Source organism: Mus caroli, chromosome 5 (assembly GCF_900094665.2).
Source record: "Mus caroli chromosome 5, CAROLI_EIJ_v1.1, whole genome shotgun sequence".
Classification (NCBI taxonomy): Eukaryota; Metazoa; Chordata; class Mammalia; order Rodentia; family Muridae; genus Mus; species Mus caroli.
In genome coordinates this window covers 114,880,305-114,893,252 of record NC_034574.1, presented here as the reverse complement: position 1 = coordinate 114,893,252, position 12,948 = coordinate 114,880,305, and the positions used below count along the sequence as shown (strand labels likewise).

The following is a 12,948-nucleotide window of genomic DNA, read 5'->3' as shown; positions in this document are numbered from 1 at the left end:
CTTGTTTGTTTGTTTGTTTGTTGTTTTGGTTTTTGTTTTTTGAAACAGGGTTTCTCTGTGTAGCCCTGGCTGTCCTGGAACTCACTCTGTAGACCAGGCTGGCCTTGAACTCAGAAATCCACCAGCCTCTGCCTCTCAAGTGCTGGTATTATTGATGTGGGTTTTGACGGACAAGTAAGAGTGTTCTCTGTGAGTTCAAGGCCAGCCTGGTCTACACAGTGAATTTCAAGCCAGCCCAGGCTGTATAATGAGATCTGGTCTCAAAAAAGAAAAGAGGAGAGGGCTGGCGAAATGGCTCAGCAGGTAAGAGAGCTGACTGCTCTTCTGTTCTGAAGGTCCTGAGTTCAATTCCCAACAACCACATGGTGGCTCACAACCACCCATAATGAGATCTGATGCCCTCTTCTGGTGTGTCTGAAGACAGCTTCAGTGTACTCATATAGTTGTCTTATAAATAAATAAATCTTTAAAAAAAGAGAGGAGAAAAAGAAAGATAGATTGGATTGCCAGGCAGTGGTGGCGCACACCTTTAATCCCAGCACACTGAATACATAAATGTAATTTCATGTCTTAAAAAGAAAAGACAGGTACACCCAGGATCCCAGGGCTGGGGAAGAACAGGTAGGCAGTTTCTAGGGTTCACTGGCCTGTCGGTCCAGCCAGTGGGTGAGTGCGGGGGTTTCTCACTGAGAGCCTGACTGTCTCAAAAGCTGAAGTAAAGACCTCTGACCTCTACGCCCCACCCCAACACAGTTAAGAGGAGATAAGGCGTATACCTGTTGGTGAAGGCACCCTCCTGCTCTCACTTTCCTTTTGCCATGATCGCTTGGGAAGGAAAGGGTTACTTGACACAGGAGGTCATGGTCCATCTTTGAGGAAGGTTAAGGCAGGAACAGAAGCCACGCCCGTGGAAGAGGCTTATTGGTCTGCTCAGGCTTCTCTAGTTCATTTTGTAAGGTCTGGACTCTCCCATTCAAGGAATGTGCTGCCTGCAGTGGGCAGGACCCTCCTATGTCCATTAACGGTCAAGGCAGTCTCCCACGGGACAGTCTGATGGCAGCAGTTCTTCAGTTAAGGCTCCCTCTACCCATTCTTTTTTTGTTGTTTGGTTTTTTGTTTTTTTTGTTTTTTGTTTTTCGAGACAGGGTTTCTCTGTGTAGCCCTGGCTGTCCTGGCTGTCACTCTGTAGATACCAGGCTAGCCTTGAACTCAGAAATCCGCCTGCCTCTGCCTCCCCAGTGCTGGGATTAAAGGCGTGCGCCACCACGCCTGGCTCCCTCTACCCATTCTTAGTTGTGTCTGTTGGACAATAAAAACCACACATCACCCAGGGTTGACTTCTGGCTTCCATGCACACTCAATGCGCACACACCACACACACATACACACGTAGAGCTCACAATACAGATACAGTGGCAGAAGGAAATACTTAGTGCTAAGTCCTTAGTGTTTGCCTAGCACTTGGTGTGTCCTGGCACTGGAGGGAGGAAAGCAGACACTGCCCTGAGCACCTCATGATCAGCTGCTGAAGCCACATAGGGTGACTGTCAGCATTGGGCTCTGGGAAGGAGCAGTGGGCACTGTTAGAGAACATGACCGTAGACCTGAGTGTCACTTGGGGAGGGGGAGGGGTTTACAGCCACTGTTCCTGTGGGCTGAGTCTGGGGTCAACAACCCCACTCAGGCCCCAAGCTATCACCGCCCCCCATCTCTGCTGCAGGTCCAGGATGCGCCGTGAAATGCTGGTGGAGGGGACACAGGATGACCCCGACTTTGACCCGAGTGGGGGTCCCAGTGTCCTGACGCCAGGCCACACCCACAGAGAGCCCACCCCACAGAGCCCCGACTCAGAGACTGAGGACCAAAAGCCCCTCATGAAGAACTTGGAGCTGCAAGAGCCTGAGGGTCCCCTACAGCAAGCTGCCCCAGACAGGGCTCTGGTGAAGATCAAACAGGAAGAGGGTTTGGAGGTGGACGGAGACAGCCAGCCCCAGGACGTGGGGGATCCAGACAGAGGGCAAGATGGCCCCAAAGAGGAGCATACCCACCCTCTGGGGAACAGTGACCTCTCAGAGCTGGCCCCAGGGCCCTTTCTTTCAGGCACACCCAATCCAGACTGTCCTTCATTGCACAACCCCCAAGAAAAGGGGACTGGGGAACAGGTTCACTCAGAGCCTCTGAGTTTCAAGTCCACCTCCGAATCCTCCTGCTGCAGTCTGGAGGGGTCACCGAATTCTCCCTCTGCCATCTCCTCACCAGACCTCACGACATGTGTGTCACCTGCCCCTTCCTCCTCAGCCCCCATCTCCCCATCCTTACCTGGTGCCCCACCTGCCAAAGTGCCGAGTACCAGCCCCACTGGTGACACAGCCGCAGCCTTGCACCCCAGCACTAAGGTGAACCCCAACTTGCAGCGGCGGCATGAGAAAATGGCTAACTTGAACAGTATAATCTACCGGCTGGAGAGGGCTGCCAACCGGGAAGAGGTCCTGGAATGGGAATTCTGAAGCTGGGGTTGAGGGACATAACCCCAGAGGTCACTTTCCCTCCCTCCCTCCCTCCTTCCCTCTCCCAGATGTGGTGGGATCCAGAGAGGCAAGAACTCAGCCATGCAGATGTGGACAACAAAGTTAAGCCGTTTACGTTTATTGTTGTATCACTAGTTACCTGAAGTTGTGTGTGAGCAGATGCCACCACCTCTTCTTTTTGACGGCCCTGCTCGTAGGAGGCGCTGGAATCCTGCCCTCATCCTCCCCTGTGGGAAGGCAGGGCCAAAAAGGTACCACATTCTCACTCAAAAAAACTCCAAACTCTTTTAGAAAAATAAAGAAATATTTATAGACCTCTTTCAGCTATTTTAATAAAGGATCCTTTGGAATTTATCCCCAGCCGATGCTGTTTTGATATTAGAGAGTTATAAAGTCAGATGCTGTCACTGCTGTCGTGGAGCAGACACAGAAGTTGTGTCTTTTTTTTTTTTTTTTTTTTTTTTTTTTTTTTTTTGCCATGAGATGAGATTAAAAGAAGACGATTACTCAAAGCCATCACAAAACACTAAAGACGGACCAAATTCAGAGAACCCTTGGACTGCGAGTTTGGTTGATTTTTGGTTTTTTTGGTTTTTTTTTGCCCTCACGCCTGTCTGTGAGACATGGCACTATGCCAGTGCCCTTCCAGAGCCTGTGTTGCAAAGAGAAAGTCCAAAAGACTCTAAATGAAAACCTGGGTGCTGCTAAGGATGGGACAGTCCTGGAGGGCTGTCTGCCGCCTCCACGTCACAGGAGGTCCTGGTGCTGGTAGAGATGCTGCCCTTAGCGAATGTGGTATCACAAAGGCCTCCACTCCCTGAGTTAGAAGCCTTCTGTCCCAAAAGAGTACAGACAACATGTCTCCAGAACCTTCAGAAAGATGGGTGTGTGGGGGAGGGGGGGAGGTGTTCCAAGAGAACTGTTAATGTCGAGTAGCCCTGGCTCCCATCCTGAATTGTGGCTGCACTTAGAAGGCTTCTCCTATGATCCGAGCCAGGTACTTCACTCCAGAGAACACGGTGGCTTCCATCTTCCTAGTCTCCAGAAAGGGCGAGCATTAGTCCGCCATAGCCCCCCAGAGCTTAGCAACCAGCTTCAAACACTAGACGCACCCAGTCAGAAACCTCAACTCCATTCTCACCATCTTCACCATCTTCTTCCTCCATTGGTGCCATTCCTGGAAGGTGTCCACAGGTCTGTGGAACTTGGTATGGCTAACATCACCACAGCACAGCCACCATATCCCTGTCTCTTGGTCTGTTCTCTTTTTCTGCACAAGATCTGCTTGGGATTGAAGATAGGGCCTCCCCTAACACAGAAGCAATCTTCTTCCGGCATCCTGATTGTGATCTCCAGTGACAAAGGTCCCCGTTGGATGAGACGGCCTCCATATCTACCGTTGAATCTCCAGCTTTTTCCGTTTTTTTTTTTTTTTTTTTTTTTTTTTTCCAAACTGTGGAAGTTGAACTGGTGACTGATGATGAACATGTGGCCATTCCAGTGCTTGAGGGGGAAAAAAACGGCCACTCCATGCAGTGACTATCATGTGAGCCAAAAGGTTTCCAGAAAGGAAAAAAAAAAAAAAGATAAGGAACGTTCCAGAACTTTGAACTCTCATGCACCCAGTCCTGGCTACAGATGATCAACACCAAACAGGCCCTGGAAAACCTCCTTTTCCACACCGTAATCCTGGCTATGCATTGAGAAGTTTTCCACTCTATACATTTTTATCCAGAGGAGGGTATTTTTATATTTTGACACTAGAAAACCAGGCTGAGTTCCCTGAGGAATCCATTCTGGGACAAACGAACCCCTGTCTCAGCCTCCACCGCCCCACCTCCACCCCCAACCCCCATTGCGACACACCCACCGGGAGACCACATCTCTTTTTGCCTTGAAACGCCACATTGAGTCAAATGTACGACACCTACAGAGATGCGGCTCAGCAGAATTCACTGCGGCTTTGGCTCGAGTGCGACAGGATTGGGTGTGACCTTTGAACACAGAAATCTGGTTGTGTGGTCCATGGATCTGCAAACAGATCCGTCCAGTCCACATCCTACAGTGGTTTAAAAAGAGAACAGATACACACACACACACACACAACTGTTTCTATGAGAGATTGATGAACTTTGTCTAAAATTTTAAAAAAGGGGGACACATTCTGTAAACACGTCTCTAAATATAGAATTGTATAATAACCCTGGGTGTCCCCATTTGTTCTGGAGCTTGGGCATAGGATGGGGTCAGAGTTGGTTCTCAGAAGTGTTGTATGAGGGGGGGTATTTTTGCTGTGGGAGTATGGGTGGTGGCCTTTTTTTTTTTTTTTTAAGACAAGGGCTCACTTTATAGCTCTGGCTGGCCTGGAACTCAGAGAGATCTGCCTGCCTCTGCCCCCTGAGTTTTAGGATTGATTATTATTATTATTATTATTATTATTTGGGTGTGTGGTGTGTGAGCATGGACACGCGTGTGGAGATCAGAGGACAACTTGCCAGAGGTGGTCCTCTTTCATTATGTGGGTTCCAGGGAATCGAACTAGGGCCGTATGTGAGGCTTGCATAACCAGGGTCTTCACCTCCTCAGCAGCTCCGAATCGTGTGTATATAAAAGCCAGGCTTTTTGGATCTCTTGTTTGTTTATATATTTATGGGAGAAGAGTTTCCCTGTGTAGCCCTGGCTGGCCTGGAACTCACAGAGATCCCATCCCTCGCCCCTCCACGCCCCCCCTCTGCCTTTAGAGTACTTGGCTTAAAAGCACCAAGAGATCTGCCTGCCTCAGCCTCTCAGAATGCTGGGATTGAAGGTGTTGCGCCAGCACAGTTGGCTACGTGGGTTTGAGAGAGGCTCACGTGGCCCAGGCTGCCCTCAGACTCACTTTGTAGTGAAGGGTGACTCTTAAACAACCGATCTCTCCTGAGTGCTGGGATTATAGGCATGTACCACCATGATCAGAAAATACTGGCTTTCCAATTGAGTACTGGTGTTCAATATGGGTGTGTGTTCCTTGAGCGTTGCAGATGTTACCTTCTGAAAACTCTAAACTCTGCCCAGGCTGGGCCATGATCTGTTGTGACAACAGCCAGCTGAAGAGTGACCTCCTTTGCCCATGGCATCTGTATGATCTGCTTGGTGATGGAGTGTGGGGTCCCAGCTGCTCTGAAGGCAGCAGGGGACTTGAAACTGTCCTCTGCAGTGTGGCCCGAAAGCTGGGCGGTTAAGGTTGAGCCTTGCTTATAGCTGTGGCCATAAGCCTTAGTCAGCCTCTAAACGGGGGTGGGGAATAGGTCTGTGCTAAAAGGCCTTTCACAGATAGCACTGCCCACTCTCAGCTGTGTAATGCAGGTCTCAGTTTCCACATCTGTCAAGTGGGGTGTTACAGTAGTGACTCATGGTGCATCCTGGGGCGGCACCTTGGAATTGTGTGGGGCATGGGTACACCTGCGAAGTACCTGAATCAGGAGCTTGCCAGCCATGTGACCATCATATGAAGTGGGGCTACTTGCCCCGTGCCTCAGCCGCCACTCACCGATGAACCAGAGCGACATGCCGTGCCTCAGACCATTCGAGAGTCTGGAAACCTCTCTACGAACCCTGGTTTCCACATGTCCTTGTGGGGGAGGATTGGTTGACTCATTATCCCCACCGTGGCTAGGAGAACTTGCCTGAACCCCAAAGGCTGGCTCCCAGGCAGGACACAGTGGGAGTGGGGATGCTGTAATGGGAACTGTCCCGGGAAGGTGACCTTGCAGGCAGGCCCAGGTATCTCTGAGTCAAGGAGCCAGAATGCCTGGCTTCCACACCAACACCAGTTCTGAGAGCTACATGTCAGTGAGAGAGTGCCCAAAGCTCTCCCTGCCCGTTTCCCCAGCTGTAAGGTGGGGATGGCTATATATTTCCTTACCCAGTAGCTATAAACTTCAGATTACTGGGCACTGGCCATTCTGGTCCCAGGTCAGCACTCCTAGGAAGGCTAAGAATCAGAGTCATGGGACAGGATGACGAAAGAGATGTATTCTCGTTATCCCAGCTACTCAGAAAGCTGAGGCAGGGGGATTACTTGAGTCTAGTCATTTGAGAGCAGCCTGGGCAACACAGCTGAGGCCACCCCCAAGACGCAAGAGCAGTAGGGCAGGGCAGAATGGACTTTGTTCAAGATGACCCACTAGGGAGCTACCCTGTGACCCTACCCTGAGACACCCACATGTCAGCCTTAAAGTCAGGTCCTCATTGGGTCACCTAGGACTTTGGACTCTGTTTCCTCATCTGTGAAATGACTTTGGTCAGAGAACAGCGTTTGTAGCCCCTGGCTACGGCTGCTGTGTGAAGCTGCCCACCTTTGATGGCTCTCAATGCTTGAGGCACGAGTCTGAGGCTGGCCACCCTGCTGCCTCAAAGTTCCCTCCCCAACACAAAAAAAAGGAGACAAAACACATGGGCCCAGAAACCGATTTGTGTGTGTTTCGAGACAGGGTTTCTCTGTGTAGCCCTGGCTGTCCTGGAACTCACTCTGTAAACCAGGCTGGCCTCGAACTCAGAAATTCGCCTGCCCCTGCCTCCCAAGTGCTGGGATTAACAGAAACCAATTTGTGGGGTTCCAGAAATACTGCCCTCTCTGCCTGCCACTGTGGCCCCCGGGCCCTGGGGTGTGGATAACAGGGATGTAATGATGCAAGGCTCTGGAAGAGCTCAGCCAGCAGCCCGGTGTCTGCTTGGCCCTCTCTCAGATGTCACAACCATCCTTGTCCACGGGGACCCCAGGGCCCACAGGTATGCATGCCCAGAGCCCCCTGATGGATAGGAGGCTCACCTGCATTTGGCGTGGTAGATAATGCTGCTGTGAGCACACACAGGACCTGAGACCCTCTCACGTCCCTGCATGTCATTTGTGGTTCTGTCTTTACTGTCCGAGAAACTGTCTAGCTGTCCCACTGCAGCAACCTTGCACTAGGGTCCACCCTTCCACGTTGTCCCCAACCTTGGTCACTTTTCTCATAGCAACTATCTGATGGACACTGGGTGACCCCCACAAACATCTCACTGGGCCAAACTGGAGTCAAAGGGCTGATCCAAATAGATTGATAACTTGGGGTAGGTACCTATGATCTCAGGCCTGAGTGTTCCTCCATCCCCAGCTGCCCCTTAGAATGTTCCTGACCACACCGTGCCTCAAGATACCTTGGATCTTGCCTACATAACCGTAGTAGGAGGGCAGAGAGGGATGTCAGCATTGACTTTGTCCCCAAGGCCACCTGTCTGTCACTCCAAGGAGTATTTTGATAAGGACACACCTGTGACACTGCCTCTTGGAGCAGCCTCCCCACATCCCCCAATCCTTCTACTTCCCTGATCCTGTGCCCAGCAGGGACTGTAGTCACCAGTGGCCTGACTCAGTTGGCTGTGGCCCCAGGCAATGGGAGGTCGTGGTATGTACACTCAGCGGCACATGGTCCCCTGACCATAGTGCTCCTTGTGAACTTGAACATGAGTTACTCCGAATGTCCCGGAAGGCACTTAATTTTTCCAGGCTGCCAAGGGAGAGCTCTGGCACGTCCTGAGTCTACATTTGGAAGTCCATTCGTTTCAACCATCATGCTGGGCCTGCCCCTTCCCTTCCCTTCCTTTGGCTTGGACCCCTTCCCATTTTACATCCCTCCTCCGAACTCTCAGGCGACTGGGCCCGGCCCACCTGTCAATCATCTTCTCATCTTTCTTTAGGCCCTATAGTCCTCCATTTACCCCCAAGGTCATCCAGCTGACTCTCCAGCTGTGCGGCCTTGGCAACCTCTATGGACCGACCTACACACACACACACACACACACACACACACACGTGTAAGATGAGGCTAGTGTCTTCCCTAAGAGGTGCTGAGACTGCCTAGCTAAAGGACAACAATCCCTCCTTTCTAGGACCCCAGGAAATATATCAACTGTAGATTCTGCAGGGAGAACAATAATACATGCAGCCATTTCTCGACCGGCTTTTATTTTGGCCCTCGTACCCTGTCCATGGCTGATATCTCTCCTAGCCCCAGAATCAGCTGGAGTTCACCTTGTGCTTTGGGGAGAGGGGGCAACTCTGCCCTTGTCTCCCCCACCTCCTGCCCCGTACCTTTAGAGTTTGTGAGCCCATCCCAGACTAGAGTCTACACCTCAGCCGTACGTCTCCAGTGGGAGAGTTGAGGAGACAGACCAAGTCCCCAGAGACACCACCTGTGCAGACAGCTGAGCTCTGGAGATAGAGGGCCAAGTCAGCTAGGCGCCCGTGTGTCTCCTGCGAGGGCCTGGCTCCCTGGGGACAATGCCACCCCTTGCAGCCAGCCAACAGTAACAAAAGTGGCAGGGGTGAGACTGGACTACTTAACTTCACTGGTGGAAGAAAGACAGTAGCCGCCTCTGTACTTCAAAGAAAAACCCACAGCCAAGGGCCCTGGCCCCTGAGCCAGCAGAGAGCCAAGAGGCCCTGGCGACAGACAGAAGCACCCATGGGACCCAGCCCCCCCACACACACACACAGAGGAGAGGGAGGAGCCAGGGTGAAATCTGTTCATAGGATGCAGCGATTGGAGTGTCCCCCAGTCCCCAGGGCAGGGCACTGAGGAGGACTGTAAACAAGAACCCAGGTGGGGCCGGCTGTCCTGCCCAACCCTCTGGAAGACAGCCAGCACTGTGGTGAGTGAGAAGTAGGCCCAGTCTGGAGGCCCACTGGTCACCTGCAGTGGCTAGGGACAGTGCCTGGGCTCTCCTGCTGCGGGCATGGAATCAGTCGGAGGCCTGTCTCCTCCAGGTGAAACTGGAAGCAAGCTGGGTCCCAGGCCAGGACCGAGGTCAGGGGAGGCTTGCTTCTGCCCAGGCTCACCTACAAAGCTGGGCACAGTCCTGACTTAGCTGGTTCCAGGCCAGGAGCCTAGGGGACCTATCCAGTTCAAGCCCCACCTTCCACCTGCTGGTTTAGGCCCACAGCAGCCCAGGCAGCAGCTTCCAAGTTCAAACTTTAGATCCTTGAGAGGCACCAGGTAAAGCCTGGGCCCCACGGGCCTGTGGCCAGCTTCCCGGCTGTCAAGGTCACACAGGCCACCCTGGGGCCGAGTTCTCTAGAAACCAGCTCCTTGGGCTCTAGAAGCACCCTCAGGTTCATGTCCCAGATTCTTCTCAGAAGTAAGTGCTTCTGACCCCAGGGGCCCTGATCTCGTGAGTCATATGTCCTATGTCCCCTGGGAGCCTGGCTTGCAAACAGGCCATTCTACGGAATGGAATACATGGAATACCTCACACCCACTATGTCTCCTTAGGGCTGGCTGGTCCTGGGTCTGAGTCTCAGCAGAACCAGGATGCCAGGGGACCTCTAGGCTGGCTAGGCCAGCCTGGCCTCCGCGCCACTGGTTCCTAAGGGCCTGCACCTCTAGTCCATATCGCGCATGCAGCTGGGCGAAGGATGCCAAGGGCCCGTTGGCCGCCGAGGCCCTGCGGCGGGGTGGCAGTGGCGGCCGCTGAGGGGCTACCTCGGGCTGCTCGGGCAGCGTACTCCATACTACCCAGCCGTTCTCCTTGGGTCTCCGGGTCAAAGCCGGGCTCGGGTTGGCGGGTAAGGCGTTGGCGGGGCTTCCCTCTCGCATGGCAGCCAGTTGCTGTTCCAGCTCGCGCACCACCAAGCGCAGATAGTGGAAACTGGCCCGGGACAATGCCTTCACCCAGCCCTCCAGGGCTGCCTGGCTGTCAGCGGCCAGCACGTAAGGCCGGGATCGGCCCCCGGCAAAGCGCACAGCGAAGGCGAACTCCTCCCGGGCATCCACCAGCTCCACCGTGCAGCCCTCCAGCAGGATGACGCCCAGCGGCTCACGGCTGGCTTCCGTCTCGAAGTAGAAGAGGATATTGCCCCGGAGGACGAACCAGCGCCGGTGCGAGCCGGTCCCACGGCCACCGCGCTTGTGCAGGAAGCCCGCGTTATCCACCGGGGCATCACAGGTCGCGTAGAAGGCCAGGCTGCGCTCGTTGAGCTTCATGGTCGAGAGGAGCCGTAACCTGTCCCCTGCGCGGGAGCAGATGTTACTACTAGGATCATCCAGGACTCCCAGGCCACCAGCAGCCTCCTCCCACCACACCTACCCCAAGGCCCCTCAGCGAGCAGTGAGACAGGACTCGAACCGGGATCTCGCAAGGCCATCTGGAGGGCTCCTGCTGCCCTTGACCAGGGAAGGTAACATTAAGTGTCAGCTCGACAGACATTTTGCATAGGTTAGCTCTATCTAGCAATGACCTTAGGTGGTGTGTGCTGGTTTTATGTTTGCATCTGTGTGTCAGTGTCAGATGGGGAAACAAAGGCACAACCTTTGTCAGCCACCAAGCAAAGGTCACAAAACAAGCTGACTAGAGCCTTTGCTCATGCCTGGAGATCCCAGGTCTGTGACTCAGCCTTGGTTTGTAGGTCAGGTTGGTTTGAGAGGGAGCTGTAGGGAAGAGCATGAGGGCGCAGGGTGGGATGGGTGAGGTGAGGGGGAACAACACGGACAGAGGGACAACAGGACAGGGACACCACAGCAAACACAAAGTTAAATCCTCCAGCTGTGGGGAGGGTGACCAGAGGAGGGCAGGAGTAGAGGAAACCCCAGAGTACCGGAGCAACTGTTGGAAAATAACCTAGATAAAACGCAGGCTCAGAGCCGGGTGTGGTGGCGCACGCCTTTAATCCCAGCACTCGGGAGGCAGAGGCAGGCGGATTTCTGAGTTCGAGGCCAGCCTGGTCTACAGAGTGAGCTCCAGGACAGCCAGGGCTACACAGAAAAACCTTGTCTCGAAAAACCAAAAAAAAAAAAGAAAAAACGCAGGCTCAGCCCAGACTGTCAGGGAGGAAGGGACAGGGCGCTCTAACATAGACCTCCCGAAAAGTACACACTGGGGCAGCAAGCCTGCCGGGGAGTGGCAAATGGGTTACCAGTGTGGCCAATTGGAGGAGGCAGGCCCTGCACCCATAGGGTCCCCTGTCACAGCCTTGCTTCGTGCAGATGGCTGGCATACTTTTGAAGAGCCTGGAATGTCTGTAGTAGGTACCCCACTAACTCCGCCCCCTCTGCCTGTGTGGTGCTTTACCCTCGGTCTGCAGGGATGAGGTCAGGGTGGCGGCTCTGCAGAGCCAGGCTGCGCCACCTGACCTGGGTGGAGGGAGAAACTGCTGCCAGACAAATACTTAATTTTTGCCACCTCATGCCACCCACGTTACAGTCGGGGACAGCTTCCTGCCGGATCAGAGGCCAAGACTTGCTTGGCCCAGAGCATTGGGGCTGGGGCCTCGGGGCCCTGAAAGCTCAGGTGAGTTTAATCCCTGCTTTGCCTCTGGCTGCTGTGTAGCTTTTTATGCCAGCTGCACCTCTCTGTGCCTCTGTTTTTCTCTGCACAAGGGACTCACACACCCCTCCCAAATCAATTCCACGAGACTGACAGGCCTACGTCTCCCAGAACCTACCACAGGCTGCCCACCCAGTTCTGCTCGATCACTTTGCAGGTCAGCTCACAGTCTCCAGGCTGGGTCACCTCAGGGGCACACAGTCAGCCTCTCTGGACCTCTAGTTCTTCATCTATAATGTAAGAGCAAAATTATCCACGTCAAGGTTATGACAATGAGACAGACACAGGGAACCAGGGCCTCTGGCCGTGGCAGCAGGTGACAGTGTACTCGGCCTCCTTCTAGTCCGTCCTGCTTCAGCAAGTGGCCCCTGCTGTCTCTCTCACCCCCACATCTAATCACTGAGGCCAGGTGATCCTCCCGCCCCTGGCTGTCTTCTAGCACATAGCTTGTTTAGCGCCTGTTTCAAGATCCCCACCTAAATTTGCTGGAGGCACCACAGGCACCCTCCCCAGCTGCCTCCACCTTTGCCCCTTCCTATCTGGCCGCCTCAAGAGTAAGATCACCTCCCTAGGGCCCTCCCCTGGAACCACAGAGGGACTCTTCCCTCCTGTGACTTGTACCCAATGCTTAGCCCAGCCCAACCCCCCAATCTCAGCTCCTTCCCCAACCTCTGCCCGCCTTTATCAGCCTTTGTCACCGGGCCTCAGCCACCTGGCTACCTTGCTCGAAGGCACCAAACATTTTCTTCCCTGAGGTGCCTTTCCCTACCACAAGGTGGGCTTTGCCATCGCCTAGGAGGAAGCATCCTCTGACCAAAACAGACCACCAGCTGGGGATTACCTGTGTCAGTCATGCCTGCTCCGGAGAGGGGGTGTGGGGCTTCTGTCTGGCTTTGAGTGTCCAGTGTGTAGCCTGTGCTGGGGAGCCTACACGGCAAAGCAAACCTTTGTCAACATGAGGACTGTGACAAGGGGTCATCCCCAATCGCACATTTATAGATGTGGAAAAAAATGACCTGGCCAAGCCGGGCGTGGTGGCGCACGCCTTTAATCCCAGCACTGGGGAGGCAGAGGCAGG

General features: G+C 53.7%; 2 protein-coding genes across 9 annotated transcripts in view; one reads left to right on the top strand and one right to left on the bottom strand.

Moving 5' to 3' along the window:
• The window catches only part of Cux2 (cut like homeobox 2), a 189,329-nt gene extending 186,368 nt beyond the window's left edge, over positions 1–2,961 (top strand). For 5 of the 7 annotated variants that reach the window (XM_029477893.1, XM_029477894.1, XM_029477892.1 and 2 more), the window contains one exon: positions 1,721–2,961. In XM_029477893.1, the coding sequence (XP_029333753.1) occupies positions 1,721–2,507 (787 nt within the window). In that variant the 3' untranslated portion in view covers positions 2,508–2,961. The remainder of the gene's footprint in view (positions 1–1,720) is intronic. The other 2 variants (XM_021162966.1, XM_029477891.1) reach the window with 2 other exon arrangements.
• Positions 2,962–8,497: 5,536 nt separating this feature from the next.
• Pheta1 (PH domain containing endocytic trafficking adaptor 1) overlaps positions 8,498–12,948 on the bottom strand; it is a 6,767-nt gene continuing 2,316 nt past the window's right edge. For both annotated transcript variants that reach the window (XM_029476903.1, XM_021162989.2), the window contains exons 2-4: positions 12,712–12,797; positions 11,989–12,100; positions 8,498–10,557 (exon numbers count right to left, since the gene is read on the bottom strand). In XM_029476903.1, coding sequence (XP_029332763.1) covers positions 9,734–10,531 — 798 coding nt within the window. In that variant the 5' untranslated portion in view covers positions 10,532–10,557; positions 11,989–12,100; positions 12,712–12,797 and the 3' untranslated portion in view covers positions 8,498–9,733. The remainder of the gene's footprint in view (positions 10,558–11,988; positions 12,101–12,711; positions 12,798–12,948) is intronic.